Here is a 17,230-nt window from a genome sequence, read left to right as displayed (position 1 = left end):
AAGACCAGAGTTTTAGTGGTGGGATGTGTGTGTGTTACAATAAAGCACACTTGTAGAATTTCCCCTTTTAGTGTTGACAGAAGAAGTGCTACTGAGACTTTTTAAAGTGCTGCTGTGCTTTTAATTAGACACTTCCTGTGTGCAGGTGGAACCCATTTTATCACTTCCTGATGAGTGTGAATGGAGGTTAGCCATCAATGGCATACTAATTCCTCCTAATTGTTCCATCATCAGTACTGGCAATGGGGAGGATTTAATTGCCAGTTTTCTTGAAATACGTTTATTTCACTGTAAAATAAGGGGGGAGAGAGGAAGGGTCTTTGAACTATAATAGGCAACTTGTATTGCTCTGCTGATCACATACAGCCAGGAGCCCAAGATCTCAGTAGTGATGCTAGTGTTGACCAATTCGGAGGCTACTGCCTGCCAACCACAGGAACTGATATTGCAAATGCCCTTCTGTTTGGTGCCTAAAGAGGACTCTGAGGCCCAAGTGTACTCAGTTCCCAGTAGCTCAGTGAGACAACGCCACACAAGACCTTTAAAGCATTTTCAATGCACACAACTGCCTTCCTCCAAATAGGAATTACATTAAATGCATTTTTTAAAAAAGGATGCTGGGAATCATAGCCCTGTGAGGGGGAAACTACAGTTCCCAGGATTTTGTGGGGAACTGCTTTGAACATGCTTTGGTGCCTGCACAGCCTAGTTTTGTGATTGTGGCAAAGCCCAGCCAAACAACATTCTGCAAAGCTTTTGCTAGAAACCAGGGAAGCCTCTGCTCTGCTCCTGAACTGAACTGCTTGAAGGAGGGTAGCATGTTTTGCCCCAAAAGCTGGTGAGCACAGATCTGCAATAGGTCCAAACTGTGTTATTCTCTACACCCCCATAAATAGTGTGTGGATAAAACGTCTGTTTCGGTTTCCTTTCCCTTCTCCAGGTGATATTGGAGGTCAGATGGGTCTTTTTATTGGTGCTAGTATCCTTACCATTCTGGAAATATTTGACTACATCTATGAGGTAAGTTGTGGCCCTCCCTCTGCTGTGGTGACATATGTAATCCTAGCATCCAGGTGCCATCCAGCCCCTCCTCTCTGACCCCATCAAGTGCCTAGATACTTAAGCTTCCTTTGGCTCCCTTGTATTTTCTTTTGAAGCTGCCTCGAGGTTTTTTCTGGCTAAAAAAAGAGAGAACAGCATGTAAACGTAATAAATGACTGGGGCCTGCAACAAAATGTTGTGGTGTGACATGCCCCATTTCATTCTCTCTGCCTCTCCTGGCCTTCGATTCCCACCCAGCTTTCTCTACAAAATCCATTCCCTGAATTCCCCAGCCTTCTCCTTCCAAGACAAAATACATTTGAAATTCTGCTATCTGCATTTCTTGGGATTTCCTGATTGCAATGAATTTTGAAAATGCGAAGCACAACATCCAAACCCACATTTCAAGTTTCTGCTATAAACTCAGAAATGGTGAACCAAGTTAGAGAAGTGTGAAGCCTGGGTCTTGTGTGCTATCAAGACCAAATTGTGTGCAACTAGAACCCTCAGTAATAAATCTGGGCTGCAGAACAATAGCCCCCAAACTTAAATTAGGCTCCCTCAAATGTCAGATTTACATTTTTTTAAAAATTGTATGACCAAAATAGATGTGCTGTTTAAATGCTTACTTGCATTATGCATATTTGCATGTTTTATTAAATGCAAATATGAGCCTCCATATGTGGGGATGTGATAATTATCAGGACTGCAGTAGGCGTGGTGGGGAGATTTAACCATTTCTTCCCCTACCACAGCCCTAATAGAAAATGCTTCTTCAAAGCTGCTATTTGCATTGGGAGGAACTCCCACCTCCAACCCCATCCCAGTCTTATAGCAAAGATAAGAAGAAAGCACAGCTGCCACCAGTGGGGGGATTTTTGGACAATGAGAATAGCAGCTTCAGTGAACAATTTTCCTTTGGATCACAACAGGAGAGAAGAGGGATATAGACTCCCTTCCCACTTGCTGTAATCCCAGTAATTATTTGGCTAATAACCCAGCAATTTCTATTTGCATTTTTTTAAAGAGAAAGCTGAATGTAAAGATGCATTTAAACATGATGTCTAGCATGGCCCTTAGAGAAACCAAGACACAAGAGAGATGTAAAGGGGAGGGGGAGGCAGTCCCTTAGGCCTGGCTCTGTCCCCCCTTTAAGTGGCAGCAACAGGAGAGGCTTCCCATTATACATTCTTCATTCCTGCTTGCTCAGTTCTCTACGCCTTTTTCCCCTGTCTGGGCAGCTCAAGCTGGAGTGGCCAGGGAACTCTTGATCAGAGTGAAAGATGGGAGCACCTTCCTTGCTCCTGGTTCACTCTGTTTGGTCATCCGCAGGCCACCCTCCTGCACATTGCAGAGGTGGGCACTCAATTAATAGAGATAGAAAGTGGGCATAATACCTTTTTAGTTGTGGACAATTGTCCAAGCAATGGAGGTTATTATGTATCACCTGGTATTTGTTAAGACTGTGATTATTTTAGCATATACGCTTTGACAAAGCTCTGTGGACTATTTTGAGATGATTCTCTGATTGTGTGTGCAGTAGTACCTCGGAGGTCGAACAGCATCCATTCCAGAAGTCCATTCGACTCCCAAAACATTCAAAAACCAAATCATGGCTTCTGATTGGCTACAGTAAGCTCCTGCAGCCAATCGGAAGCCGCGGAAGCCCCATTGGATGTTTGGGTTCCAAAGAACGTTCACAAACCGAAACAATCACTCCCAGGTTTGTGGCGTTCAGGAGCCAAAACATTCAACTTGCAAGGTGTTTGGGATCCAAGGTATGACTGTAGTTCTTTTATCTTTTTAAAAAAAAAAAATTAAAAAATGGGGGGGGAGAAAGTGAGCATAATAAGAGTACTTTTAATTTTTATACCGCTTTTCTATATATGCAAAGCAGTTTACAAGCTGAAGAAACAGCAAAGAACACACACCTTATAATAATCTGATCCAATACAAAAAAAATGTTGTGATAAAAATATAACTTTAAAATAAACAACTTATATCAAATAAAGGAATATCCAACAACCTATTAGAATTTAAGAGTACAAACTGAAATTAAATAAGGCCTACCCTGCTGTGCCGCAACTCCAAATACAGGGAGCTGCATGTGGATAAATTTGGGCATAGGATCACCTGTGAGGCCCCTGTCTTAAAATACGCTCTGCCCAGCTACCTTTGCTGTGTGCTAGTTCTGTCAGAGCCACCTAGCCAGGGGCCTCGTTCAGCTCAGCTGGATGCCAGCTCATGAGTTTGGCACGTGCGGCTAGGTGCTCTGGAAGAAGCAGGCCTCTCTCTTAAAGCAGCTTTTTCCGTGGGGTGGACTGGGAACAGCGGCGGCTGGTGTTCACTGGGACTGGTAGGGTCAGCCAGCAGTAGGAGGAGCCAGGCAGGGCCAACAAATTCTAGTTTTGTCCCCATCACCCTCCCTGCTGAGTTCTATAAGGGCAACAGGGAGACTAAGGAGGAGGAGGAAAATGCTGACAGCCAGGGCCAGCACCTGGACTGGATGTAAATAAGTAGGCAGACAAGAGGGGTCTGCCCCTCCTTCATTTTTAATAGCATTTGGATGGCAATCTGACAGGGATTCTTTAGCTGTGATTCCTGCCTTGCAGGGGGCTGGACTGGGTGGATCCTTGGGTTCCCTTCCAATTGTACAGTTCCGTGATTTTTTGGGCAGACTGAGGCTGGTGGGGTAGTGTCCCAGTTTCCTTAATGGAGCAGCTTTCACAGATGCTGAAGGCAGAAGCAGGCATGCTTCATGGAATCTTCTCTCACACATGCACACCAGCAGCTGTCATCCTTTGCCTTCTCTTTCCCAGGGACCCTCACAGACTTTGAAGGTTTTCCATCTATTTGTGTAAAACTGCGTGGTTACGTTTTGGGATTCCTTTCGGGTTGAACGAGTGTCAAAACCTAAAGTAAAACAAGCCAAATATGAGCTCTGCAACCACCATGCACGCCACCTTTCAGCTCCTGCAACACTCGCTTCCCAGTTCCCCAGGCAGTCAGGTCTGGGCAGCCATTGTTATGCCACAGAACGTGGACTATGGTCCTTCTGCACACAGCGTGGTGCCCGCCACTGCTGTCTGATAACCTGTCTTCTGTAAAAAAAAAATTAAAAAATGGGGCAAGTGTCTTGTCCTGATGTTGATGGGAAAATGAGAAAGGCATTTACTCAGAGTTGTTAGCAACTGAGGAAAGGGTTGCTTTCACAGTAGGGACCTTTCAACTGGAAGTGTAATTGAAACAGTTAAAACAGCCCTGTATTCCTTATAAAAATCCTGCAACAGTCTCTTTTGTTAGTAGCTCCCGCCTTGCCCCTTTCTTTTAAAATGGCTTTTCCCTCTCTGCTTCTGCCCCTTTAATTAAACTTCTCCTGTTCACTCATATGACTGAATTCCTGAATCAACTTTGATTAGCTGATTCCTGTCCCCTTTCAAGTGAGGGGATCTCCTTTCTGCTTTCTTATTTGCAGCTATTATTATTATTATTATTATTATTATTATTATTATTATTATTATTATGCAATTGCAATTATAAAACAAGGGGAGAAATAAAAGTGAAATTGCTCTGGCTGTTAAGAAGAAACCTGTCATTATTGCCCTTCTGCCCCTCTCCCCACAAAAAAGGAACAAGAACCAGCCATTGAAGTGGTGAATGTCAACCATGTGAGTAAACAGAAAGCCACTAATTAAAGGGGCAGAAGCAGCTTTAACATATAAAGGGGGGAATTAAAGGGACAGACACCCTGAGAAGCCTCAATGACATTTTGCCAGTCCCTCCTGAGAAGGTTGGCACTGCAATTGGTTTTTTTTTTAACAAAAAAATACAGTTCCCTAAATGAGGTCTAGAAACAGACACAAGGACAGTATGGGAGATGCTGGAATGAAATGGGTCGGCAATCTGGATTCTACATAAAATTAAGCAAAAGGATGGCATCCACTTTTTAATTAAAAGGTCTGTGTGGCAACAAGGTTGGAAAGGAAAACCAACCTTCTCCTTACCGTGATGACCCTGCACCTTCTCATCTCTCTTCCTTCCTCTCCCGTGTCTACAATTTCTAAAGTGTAGTTCAGATTCCTGTGGTTTCACTCCATGCCTCACTTTTGAAAATTTGCTTCTGCTGCCAGAGCTGCTCCTCTCATAGGTGCTTCAAGTTTTACAGTGCTGACAGCATTGAACAATGGGGTTAATGTGGCCTCTGACCTCCTTCCCTCCTTGGGCACCCATAGCTTGATTCAGCAAAAGTTATTCCATCCATAGTGGCCCCTTGTAAAAATGCCACCGGGCATTTATCATTGGTCTTCTGACCTGGCACATGTACTCCTTAGAAGGCAAAGAAAAGGGGGCAAGCTTGCTCATTCCAGCACACATGCTGGGGTCTTAGAAGCTGTAGCGAATCAGCAAAAATTCAGCACCAGGAGAGGGGGGCGGGAAGAAAGAGAACCATCTAAAAAAAAAAATAAAGTAAAAGGAGATACAGTGGTATCTTGGGTTACATACGCTTCAGGTTACAGACTCCGCTAACCCAGAAATAGTACCTCAGGTTAAGAACTTTGCTTCAGGATGAGAACAGAAATCGTGCTCCAGCGGTGCAGCAGCAGCAGGAGGCCCCATTAGCTAAAGTGGTGCTTCAGGTTAAGAACAGTTTCAGGTTAAGAATGGACCTCCAGAACAAATTAAGTACTTAACCCGAGGTACCAATGTATAGACTGGAAGTATATATTTTTGACTCTTACCTCCTTGATAAGTTTATTAGGTGGCCATAGGTGAGAAACTACTTTTTCAGCCTCAGTTCCATAGCCGCAATATGATATGAACTATCTGCATGGACTAGCAGAAGCAGAATAAGTCATTGGTCTCCTATAAAGCAAACAGGACCAGTTTCCCTGCATCTGCAGATGGATGGGCTGTGCCAATGTTCTGTTGGGACTAAGAGCCTCCCCCTTTCTCCCATTTCTTTTAGCTGATCAAGGAGAAGTTGTTAGATCTTCTTGGCCAGGAAGAGGAGGAAGGAAGCCACGATGAGAATGTGGTAAGTAAGCATGAGATTCCCTGGGCCTAAAGCAGGTGTAGGGCATACAAGAAGCCCTCACAAACCAGACTGGTTCATTACGCTGCAATGCTCACTTTCCGTGGGTGGGTAAGAATTGAAGCTGTGATTCATTTCTGCAATGTGAGGCATTTTAGGCTGGAGTTTACCTGACACGGGCTCATTGGTCCTGATGGTTTTGAAAGTTTGTCGGCTTTCAAGAAAAGTAAAGAAGAGCAAAAGCTTTGGAGTATTTCAGGTCCTTGTGAGCTTAAACTAAACTAGCAAAAAGACACATCCATCATGCTGTGTCAAGAGCAAAATAGTTGTTAGCCACAGAAATAAAAGATAGATTAGACCTTTTATGGAATACACTGGAGGATGTGACTGTTTGCATCAGAGCCCTGTGTGCATGATTTATTTAGATTGTTGTTATTTTAGTCCCTTCCCACAATTCAAAATAATCTTGGTTTGTTGACATTTTTTTAAAACGCAGATGATAGCTAAATACATGTTTCTGTGTGTTTGTGTGTATGGATTTTATATCACCTTCTGCCTCAAGGCAGGTCCCAATATGGTAAATAAATAAATCACAGACATGATCCAGCCAGAGTTAAGCACATATATCTATGGAGTGTGAACCATGTTCTTAAATCCATCCCACTGAAATCAATGGGTCTTTAAATTTGCAATCCTGTACATATTAGCTGACAATAAGACCCACTGAACAAAGTGGAACTTAACCCTGGAATAAACATTCTTTGGCTTGTATTGCACAACACTTAAATTTGGATGGATTGTGTTCTGTATTTTTACAGATTCTCTGCTCCCTCAGATTTAAAATTTTACCAATAATTCAGTTTGAGCTGTCAGGTTTAAAGCAGAATACTGTACATGTTTACCCAGTGTGAGATATTTCTGAGTTCAGTAAGACTTACTTGCGTATTTTCAGATTGCAGCTGTTTAAACCCCCAAAGACATTTGCTTTTCCAAATTTGACACCACACACACGCCCACACAAAATGCACATTTCAAAACCGATTGTTTCAGATTTCAAAGCGTGATGGTTTCAAGGTGCAAACGTCAATACTCACAAGCTGATTACTTTGAGGTTCTGTTTATTTCAATGGAGAAATTGAAATAAGTGCTTAACTCACTTCTAGTGGAATGAAGAGGCTTTAAGCATGTTTATGGCTCGTGTCCAATATTAATGTACATTTTGACACTAATAGTATGATATTTGTTGCAGACGCAAACAAACACATATATACATATACAACACACACACACGACATACACACACATGGTTGCCATGACCATTTCCGCTAGATTTGTTTTTTGGGGTTTAGACTGCCTTGCTGAAAGCCACAGTGCTGCTTTGGAATCTCAGGATTCAGTGTTTGAAAATCACAAGTGCAGCTGTTTCATCAAAAGTGGAAGCTAATCTTACATAAGCTCCCTCCACTCCAAGTTTCTTTTCCTAATCTGTTTCAGTTCTAGGTGCCTTAATAGTATGAGGAATTGGATCCTCCCAGCCCCTAGGGCAGATATTAAAGTAGCATTTGTATATCACTTCTCAGTCAGGTCCAAGCACTCCCCATGCATTGTCTCAGCAGTTCTTACAATGTCCCTGGAAGGTAGGCCAATGTGTTATCCCCGTATTGCAGATGGAGAGCTGAGACTGAAGGAAGAATTGGTTGCCTAAGGCCACCTAGTGAGTTCATGACTGAGGTGAGATTTGAACAAGGCCCTTCTGTGCTTACTGTCTCTTTAGCCCCTGCACTGCACACCATGTTTCCTTTCTCTCTCTCTCTCTTTCTCTTTCTCTTTCTCTCCATCCCCAGAGCACATGCGAGCCCTTGCCAAACCACTCCGATCCCATCAGCCACACTGTGACGGTCCCCCTGCAGACGACCCTGGGCACGCTGGATGAGATTGCGTGCTGACAGCAGCCTCTCGGCACCATGGATATCCAGATGGCAGAAACTCTTATCCCCCCCTCTGCCCCCCACCCCCGGAAGCCAGGGAATCTTGCTCAGGTTCACCGCACAGGGTGGGTTGGGGTGTGGACGACCACGGAGGAATTTGCTATGCATCCAACTCTTCTCTTTCTCTTCTTGCCAAAATCCAGCGAGAGGCGCTTTGGACTCAAGTCGCGTCCCTCTGTCCACGTAGGGAGGGGAGGAGGAGGAGGAGGGTGTGCGAAGGGGCAGGGCAGGGTTGTCTTCGCCAGCAGACGCTGCGCCTCGGTTTTTTGTGGTTTTATTTTTTGAACTGTACAAATCCGACAACCAAGGAACCGTCATTTCATAAACTGCCAATGACTGTACAAAAGAAGCCTGCATGCCAGTCTTTTTGATGGCAATATCTCCCCCACTTTCTTCTTTCTTTACAAGCCGTGTCCTAACAGCTGTTACTTTTTTTTCCACGACAAAAGAGGAGGCTACGGCACAGACGTCCCCTCCCCCTCCCTGTCTGTCCCGTCCCATCCTGTCCCCCCGCCCAAGAGTTCACAATTACATGACACCACAGGCTGAGTTAGGAACAATCAGAGGCCTGACCAACCTTCAAAAAGCCACTGTTCCTTTTGTCTTCATCTCAATCTGTGAAAGGGTTTCGGAGCCCTGTTTGAGATCCTTTATCTGGACCCAGTCACCGGCCACCAAGGTGAGCAGGCTCAGCTACAAAATGGCTCCCCTCATCTTACCGCTGCAGACTGCCCCCCTACACATAGTCACCCACGAACACACCAGCCCCGTTGGCACTCGTAAGCCACAGCTTCCGTCTTGTTCAGATTGGTGTGTAATACGACATGTGTGTCTCAGGGCTGAGGGTGGGCGTGGGGGAGGCTGTGTTCAATCGACATTCTGACCTACCCTGCTTCCTCATTCTATTAAAGGTGGTCTTGTGGAAGGGGCCAGTTTGTGCTGCATCTGTTTATTTGCACCGTCGCGGATGCCTGACCAGAGCTGGGAACTTGCAGAAAGGGGGAGGGGTGCTCTTTGCAGACATTCTTTGTTTGTCTTAACACCAAAAAGAGAAGCATGGTGCTCTGTTCAAACTATTAGTCAGCATGCTCTTAACATTTTAATTGAGTTTAATCCATTGCTGACCAAGTGAGCAGCCCTGCACTCGGACACAGTGGCCTGCTTTGTTCCTGTTTCATAGAACTGTAGAGTTGGAAGGGACCACAAGAGTCATCTAGTCGCCTGCAATTGCAGGAATCTTTTGCCCAACGTTGGGCATGAACCTGAGATTAAGTGTCTCGTGCTCTACCTGCCAACTGAGCTATTTCAGGTCGTAGCTACGTTGCTTAGTTTCATTTAGCTATGTTGTGGTTTGTTGGAATGTCCAGACCCAGTCCAGCAAACTCACCATAGTTTGTTTTCTGGCAACAAACTGCCATGGTTTGTTGTTAGCTTGCAAACCATGGCTTGTTTTAACAGTAGCTTGACTTTTTGTCCTGACCCATTAACTCTGCGTAACCGTGGTTTGTTTAGCCACTGCATTGCAGATACTTGCCAAAATACAGGGGCACTAGGCAATATCATCTGGAAAATAAACCACAGTTCATGGCAACAAGCTTTGGCTTGTTTGCTTGTCTGTGGCATCAGGTGGTTTCTTGAAATCACGTGATTTCTTCCATGGCTGAAACAAACCATGGCTTAGTGTTATGTGCAAATGCAACCAGTGAAACCACACAGCAACTATTGTTTAGGAATGGCATCATGTTGGCTGTGTGATTTCTTAGTGTGTTGATCAGTGTCATTTTCCTTACTGAAGTTTGATGGCATCCAGTGTCACAACATCCCTTCTCATGTGTGATGCTTTGATTAACTCTGTGGTCCCATGAGCTCTTGCTTCTGAAGTATTTGGTGAGCATTCCAATCTGATTTCTTTGAACAAAAAACAGAACATGATAGGATTTGCTATGGAAAGACAGTACCCAATTTCAACCCAAACAATAGTTCAACACACACACACACACACACACACACACACACACACACACACACACGGTCCTTTTCTGGCTTCCATTATAAGTTTGAATTTCAATAAGAAAGCAACACAATAATGCAGGAAACCCCTTTTCTCCCTTTTCCTTTTAGGTCAGTTGTTTAGAAGGGAATGTCTGGACAAAATGAAAACTGCTTGCCTCTCATGTTGCTTAAGCTAGAAAATCTACAGATAATGTGCCATTGTGGGACAAGGTGTGCTGGCACATCATAAATACTCATTGGAAGATGCACAATGTATCAGGGAGCAGTTCCAGGAATAAAAGGCTATTTGATCTATTTCCAAAGAGACCTCTGGCCTGAACAGCTTTTAAGGATTGTGGGGGAAGTATTGCAGCAGGAAGCAGCTAAGGTGGGTAGATTATCTACAGTTAATTTCCTAGTAAAGATGACACATATTCCTCATAGAATGCCCAGAAGAATAGAGGAAAAGTGGAAGAGAAGGGGCTTGTGAAATAGGTATATATGAATTTGGTTTGTGCATTGTGTCTAACCAGCTGTGGAAAGAGCAAGCTTCTCTAATGCAGGTAATTTAACAATTGCAAAAGAGCTAGTAAGAAAATGAACAGTGCAATTCCATCCCTGTCTACTCAAAAGCCCCACTGAGTTCAATGAGGCTTTCTCCCCTATACAAGGGAATAGGATGTGCAGCCTAAGTGGATAGCATTTCTGTATCTAGTAGGTCTTTTTTCAAGCTACAATTAGCTTCCAGGTCTTAAGCCCTAAACCTCAGCAAAACATGCCCAAGAACTACACACAACATGCCTTAAAGAGTGTCCTGCAGCTTCAGCAAAGCTGAAACACCCTTTCACCAAGAATGCCTCCTGTCACCTCCATTTATTTAATTGAAAACTATGTAAATACTACCTAATGTTTTGAAGCTGTGTGTGACACCGAACTATGAAGCACAATCAAAACAATAGATCCGTATAAAGACACAAAGCAAAGCAGGAATACGTATGCAATCCCAGCTGATGGGCTGTGTTGTGTGCAAGTAAGGTCTGTGGTCAGCACATGCCTGTATGAACAAAACATGTTTCCAGCACATGGCGAAAAGGTAATACGTCTTTCTCATGGGGGAGGCTGTTCCAGAGGGTAGGTGTGTCATTTCTGTAAAAGCCTCTTACAAGTGGATTCAAAGTGGAACATTGACACTGTGGTGCCACCAAGAGGACTTCATCTGCTTATCTCTGTTGAAGGCATGTAGGATTTTGCCAAAGAGTGTTTGATGAATTGCCATTTCTTGCTCCTTTTAAAAAACAAACCCAGATGCAACAAAGCAATATATAATAAAGAACCTCTGCACATATAAGTGCTTTTCCCTTGTGGCTATGCAACTGCACTTGGAATTATTATTATTATTATTATTATTAAATTTATACTGCCCTATATACTGGTCTTGAGGCAGTTCACAGAATAAAAGCATCAGGACTTACTTCCTTTGGCAGATGTGTTCCCCATATACCTGTGTCCTGGTGCCTGCCTTAGTTTATATTGTATTTATTGCATTTATCGTGCTCTGCCTTCACTGTTGACATTCATATTTATACGTCCAATTTTTTATTGTTATCATTTCACCCTGCCGAAAACAATGAATATATAACAAAAAGAAACCCTAAAATTATTTAATTGCACCTAACATACATATGATCTTGTACATTTGAGTTCCAATACGTAAGAAAAGTGCTCCTTTCATCATTGAATATGTCATCAACCTTCCCTCCCTGACCTAGACAAAATGAGTTAAATTGATCATACACGCTATGTGGGAATTTTCTAATGTTATCCTGATGACAGTGATGAGACTGAGGATAGGCAACAGCAAAAGCAGCAGCAACAGCCACAGCTGCCGCGACCACCCACACCCACTGATGAAGGTCCTGATTCTGAGTCTGAGACTGAATCGGGTGATTCAGAGGATTTCAAGAGTGCGAAAGCCTCTATGCAACCCTCTGAAAGTTCTGATCGAGAAGAATTGGAGGAACCATTGTTCACAGTAAGCAAGCTACAGAACCATGGAGTACCTGTTTCCACCCAAAGAGGGCGATAGTGAACCAACCAAATCAGCATGAACAACCTGGTATGGTTCTGTAGCTTGCTTACTAGACACCTTACCTTTTGCAGCCATTTTCACCTTGTTTGCTGCGCATGCCTTACACGCTATATCCCAGATACTCATTAGCCACTGTATCTCCCCCCACCCCCATTTATAACTAACAGGCATTCTATCAGCATTCACCTTTAATCCTATTCCAAAATTGCATGGGAGCTGCTGATCTCACTTGACAAAGAAGTACAACTTGAGGGCCTAAGGAAAGGGTGCCTCCCTAAACCGTACCCACCTGACATGTGGCATCAGGTGGGTGGCTCGGCTACAAGACCAAGTTCCTCATGGGGAGCTTTCTCTCATAGCCATCCATTCCAAAAGCAAGGCTGAAATCCTCACCAATCGGTTGATGCCCAACCAAGTCAGTTGTGCAGCTGATCCCCACAGAAAGCATCTTCGCCAGTTCTATGCTCAGCATTTTACTGCTTTACAGAGCCTCTTGGACTGCAGTTCCCATGTGCCCGACAATCCGCTGGCGGTTGGTGCTGTATAAAGAGCTGAGGTTGCCCAGCTCACCTGTCAAAAGTGGGGGCAGATCTGCCTGGCCAGAAAGGTTCCTCACCCCTGGTCAAAGGGAAGATTATAATGAAGTCATTTTCTCTATATTAGGAATTAATTAGGGATTTATTAGATGCAGAACTTTTGGAGATTAATTACTTTATCTTTTGGCACACCCAATAAATTTAGTTTGCATCTGCTCTAATTACATTGCAGTGCCGAATATGTGTCATAGATTTTGAGTTAGGTTTGACTTAGTCTTCATGGGGTGATGTTCCATCTAAATCAGGAGTGGCTAACTTGTTATTGCACTCCAGCTCCCATCATCCCTGATTGTTGGCCATAAGCTGATAAGACTTGGATTCCAGTATCAGGAGGATCGTAAGTCCCTCACCCCTGTTACAGCTACTTGTGATAGAGAATTACAAGAAGTTTACGGAGGTACTCCCAGACCATGGCTGAGCCTTATGCTAGGACAATACTGTATACTTGGCCAAGACCACGTACTTTCATCACTGGTATTCAATTCCTAATTAACAGATCTGCAACCATGATATTTCATGCACTTCCAGAGCAAACTGCAAACACTTCCAGTTTACTGAGCATTCAGCCTGATTTGCCTGCAGAGAGATTAGACAATGTGGGCTATTTAATGAGCATTCATTTGGATTTGTTTGTGGGGAGGTTAGAAGACATTGTGTCAAAGCAAGTGTTATTCCCCACACTCCCAGTGTGTTTTGCAATCACTTTGTGATTTTTGTGCTTTTATATTGTAAACTGCCTCGCGATCCCTGAATGAAGGGCAGCCTAGAAATTTAATGAATAATAATACTAATAATTTGCACATTCCAAAACAATATGTGAACCGAAACACAGCCACCCTTTGAAATCCTTGCTTCACCCACAATTTGCAATGTGCTTCTCCTGCTGGATAATGTGTGCGAATTTGCATATGCTTGGATAAGGTGTGTGTAAAAAACCGTATACATTTGCGAAATAATGTACAAAAATGCATCGCATTAGGGCAAATTGGTTTTGCAAAAATGTGTGGAACTCAGAAGAATTGCATGTAAACATATGCAACCTTAGGAGAAATTCACGCTGATGCGCTGATGAATTTTCATGAGGGTTTTAACAACAAATAATTTGCAAACTGGTGTGGAACTGCGAAGAGCTGAACTTCAGAATGGAAATGGTCACCCTCCTCTGCACATGTTTCAGCTTGTCAGTATCTTTCTGAGGGAGTATACCAGGAAAGAAGGGCTGCAAAGAAGATGAGAAGTTCAGTCATTGATCTATTGATGAGTTAGTGCACAGCAAGCCATTATTTCAAACCTCCCTGTATCCTGGCATCAGCAGCTTTTCATGGGATACAGCTTGCCCTGTCTTATTTTCTAGTCCAAAACATTTTGGTACCTGAGACCAAAACAACAAACACCACCACCCAATGATAGGACCCTCTCCCTGCTGATGGACTTGTGATACAATCTAGAGGTTTGTGGACTGCCTCCCTAGGTTCCTGTCAATCTGTCTGCATCCCGGCTCACCCAAATTATGCTGCCTGAGGCAGTCAGTCACCCTCACTTTCTTGGGCAGAGCCATACCACACATTTAAAGCACCCCCCCCCCAAAAAAAAATAATAATCCTGGGTATTGTACTTTTCCCTTCATAGAGCTGCAGCTCTCAACAATTATCAAACTAGAGTTGCCCTGATTCTTTGGCAGAAGTCACATGCTTTAAATGTGCAGGAGATGTGCTTTGGATGTATGGTGTGAATCTGCTTATTTCGTGGTGTTTCTGTGCCCAGTGTATTTCTGGCTCTCTGTTTCTGTGCCCGGTGTATTTCTAATGGCCGTGCATGATCTAAGGCTCCCACTTGCCTCCCCACTCCCTCCACCAGCCTCTTGCTGCGTCTTTCAAGAGGCTTTAGGCTTCAAGAAAGCTGTGAGGTCCAGCTAATCGGCTCGCTCCTTTGTGACACTGATGTATGGGACATCATAAAGCAAACGAAGTACCCATCGGGGCTGGATTAATCTCCTGCCCCTTTTCAACAACAGGACCCATCTCTGTGCCAAATCATTCGACGTTACAAGGACATTTTTCTCTGTCTCAGGGAGACATTTCATTTTCAGAGAAGACAAAGTAACTCTCTAGGTAAGTTACAAGCCAGCCGTAGGGCTTGTGAGGTTTCTTGGTCTGGTTCCAGAGCCTAGGGTGAGTGGGTGGATTAATTAACTCTTTGTAAAGCTTTCCTGTTGAGACAAGCCTTTCGGGAATTGGTGGCCAGAACAGGTGACTCCATTCACCTCTCCTTGGCAGCAAATAAATTAATGCCCTAATGCCTAATAACCTGTGGCCATCCCGATGGTGATGGACTCCAGCTCCCATCATCCCTGACCATTGAGCCACACTGCCTGAGACTGAGGGAAGTTGGAATCCAGCTACATCTGGTGCACCACAAGTTCCTCACTTCTGCCCTAGGTTCTCCAACTTGGGGCGGGTGTCTCTCAAGCCTCCTTTCTCCCTAATATTTACCATATTTTTCGCTCTATAAGACGCACCAGACCATACGATGCACCTAGTTTTTGGAGGAGGAAAACAAGAAAAAATATATATACTGAATTCCAGAAGCCAGAACAGCGAGAGGGAGATGTTCTGGCTTTTGGGATAGCTGCGCAGCCTGCAAACGCTCCATAAAACGCACACACATTTCCCCTTACTTTTTAGGAGGGAAAAAGTGTGTCTTATAGAGCAAAAAATAGGGACCGTATTTTTCGCCCCATAGAACGCACCGCCCCATAGGATGCACCTAGGTTTTTTTGGGGGGGGGAAATAAAAAAAAATTCCCCCCCCCCCAGGTGCGGGGCTGGTGCAGGGGAAGCCTGAGCTCCCCCCGACCCCGGCCCCAAGAACAGCCTGCTATCCACAAGCCTAGGGAGCCCGGTGGGAAGTTGCGCCGGTCTCCCCAGGCTTGCGGAGAGCTGCGCGAAGCCTGGGCTCGCTCTTCAGCGCGCCCCAAGCTTCGGAATGCAGGCAGTTCTGCACAACCCTTGGGAGACTGGTGCGACTTCGCGCCAGGCTCCCTAGGGTTGTGCAGAGCTTCCTGAAGCCTGGAGAGTGAAAGCCTGCATTCGCCCCATAGGACGCACACACATTTCCCCTTCATTTTTGGAGGGGAAAAGTGTGTCCTATAGGGCGAAAAATACGGTATTTATTCTTATTTATTTATTCCATTTATATCCCACCTTTTCTCCAGTGAGCTCAAGGTGGGGTACGTGGTTCTCCCCTCGTCATTTACTCCTTGCAATAATCCTGTGAGGCAGCTTAGGCTGAGAGGCTGTGACTGGGCCAAAGTCACCCAGTGAGCTTCATGGGCATGTCAGGATTTGAGACCTGGCTTCCCCTCACCTTTGTCTGACACTCTATAACCACCACACTAGCTCTCGGATGCTGGGAGCTGGCAGGCAGGCTCTTGAGGCGGAGAGGCTCGATTCCTGTCCTTTAGGTCAGTATGGAGAGCCATGGTGGGGCACTTTTTTCAACCTGAGGGCCACATTCCCTTTGGGGAGGCAGGCACATGCCAGCAGCGTGTGGAGTCAGAGGCTAAAATGGGAAGGTTCCTTTTGTACCTTGGGCTTCTCTAGGTAGGGCCCAGAAAAACCCCGGAGAGCTGCTGCTAGCCTATGTATGTAGACCCCTGGTCATCAGCTGATGGCCTAATCAAAGGTGAGTCACAACAGGAGCACTACCACCCTGCAAGTATATGGTGAAAGATGAAGAAATGGGTCTCCATATGCTGTTTGGGTTAAAAGTGAGCCCTGGGTGTGAAAAGGTCAAATATACATGTAGACAATAATGAGCTAGGTAGGCCAATGGTCTGACTTGGTACGAGGCAACTTCCCAACCAAACAATCCCAACCTGGAATTTAAAAAGAAAGAAAATCACTTAGGCCTACAAATCTAAAGCTTACAGCTCCCCCTGGTGGTCCAGAACTATTTGTACAAACAGCTTTAGCTTTTTTCATAGAATTACAGAGTTGGTAGGTACCCCGAGGGTCATCTAATCCAACCCCCTGCAATGTAGGAATCTCTCGCCCAACGTGGCGACCCTGAGATTAAGAGTAATGTGTTGTATCGATTGAGCTATCCACAGTTTTGGATTATGATGATTTGCTTCTTCTCCCCATATTATTATTTTTATACAGTGGTGCCCCGCAAGACGAACGCCTCGCAAGACGAAAAACCCGCTAGACGAAAGGGTTTTCCGTTTTGGAGGCGCTTCGCAAAACGAATTTCCCTATGGGCTTCCTTCGCAAGACGAAAGCCCATAGGGAAATCTCCAGGGACAGCAGGGAAGTGCAGCGCGTCTTCCCCACTGTCCTCGGACCTCCTCCGAAGCCTGGCGATGGGGCGGAGAGCCCTCCTCCCCCCGCCAGGCTTCGGAGGGCTCCTCCGAAGGCTGGCGATGGGGCGGAGCATTCTGAATGTTGGCGGTGGGGAGGAAAAACCCTCCTCCCACCGCAAGTCCCGGGAAC

General features: G+C 44.8%; 1 protein-coding gene across 4 annotated transcripts in view; it reads left to right on the top strand.

Moving 5' to 3' along the window:
• Positions 1-14,854, top strand: part of ASIC2 (acid sensing ion channel subunit 2) — a 381,636-nt gene extending 366,782 nt beyond the window's left edge. The window contains exons 8-12 of one of the 4 annotated variants that reach the window (XR_014162415.1): positions 941-1,020; positions 6,008-6,076; positions 7,741-7,804; positions 10,183-10,441; positions 14,753-14,854. Coding sequence is in view for 1 of the 4 variants with exons in the window: in XM_081885630.1 (XP_081741756.1) it covers positions 941-1,020; positions 6,008-6,076; positions 7,918-8,019 (251 nt within the window). In the remaining 3 variants the exon portion in view is untranslated. Of the gene's footprint in view, positions 1-940; positions 1,021-6,007; positions 6,077-7,740; positions 7,805-7,917; positions 8,991-10,182; positions 10,442-14,752 lie in introns of those variants that run through there. The other 3 variants (XR_014162416.1, XM_081885630.1, XR_014162417.1) reach the window with 3 other exon arrangements.
• Positions 14,855-17,230: the final 2,376 nt, after the last annotated feature.

Source organism: Podarcis melisellensis, assembly GCF_964234715.1.
Source record: "Podarcis melisellensis genome assembly, chromosome: 13".
NCBI lineage: Eukaryota > Metazoa > Chordata > Lepidosauria > Squamata > Lacertidae > Podarcis > Podarcis melisellensis.
The sequence above is the reverse complement of the archived record's forward strand: the minus strand, read 5'-3'. Positions and strand labels throughout refer to the sequence as shown.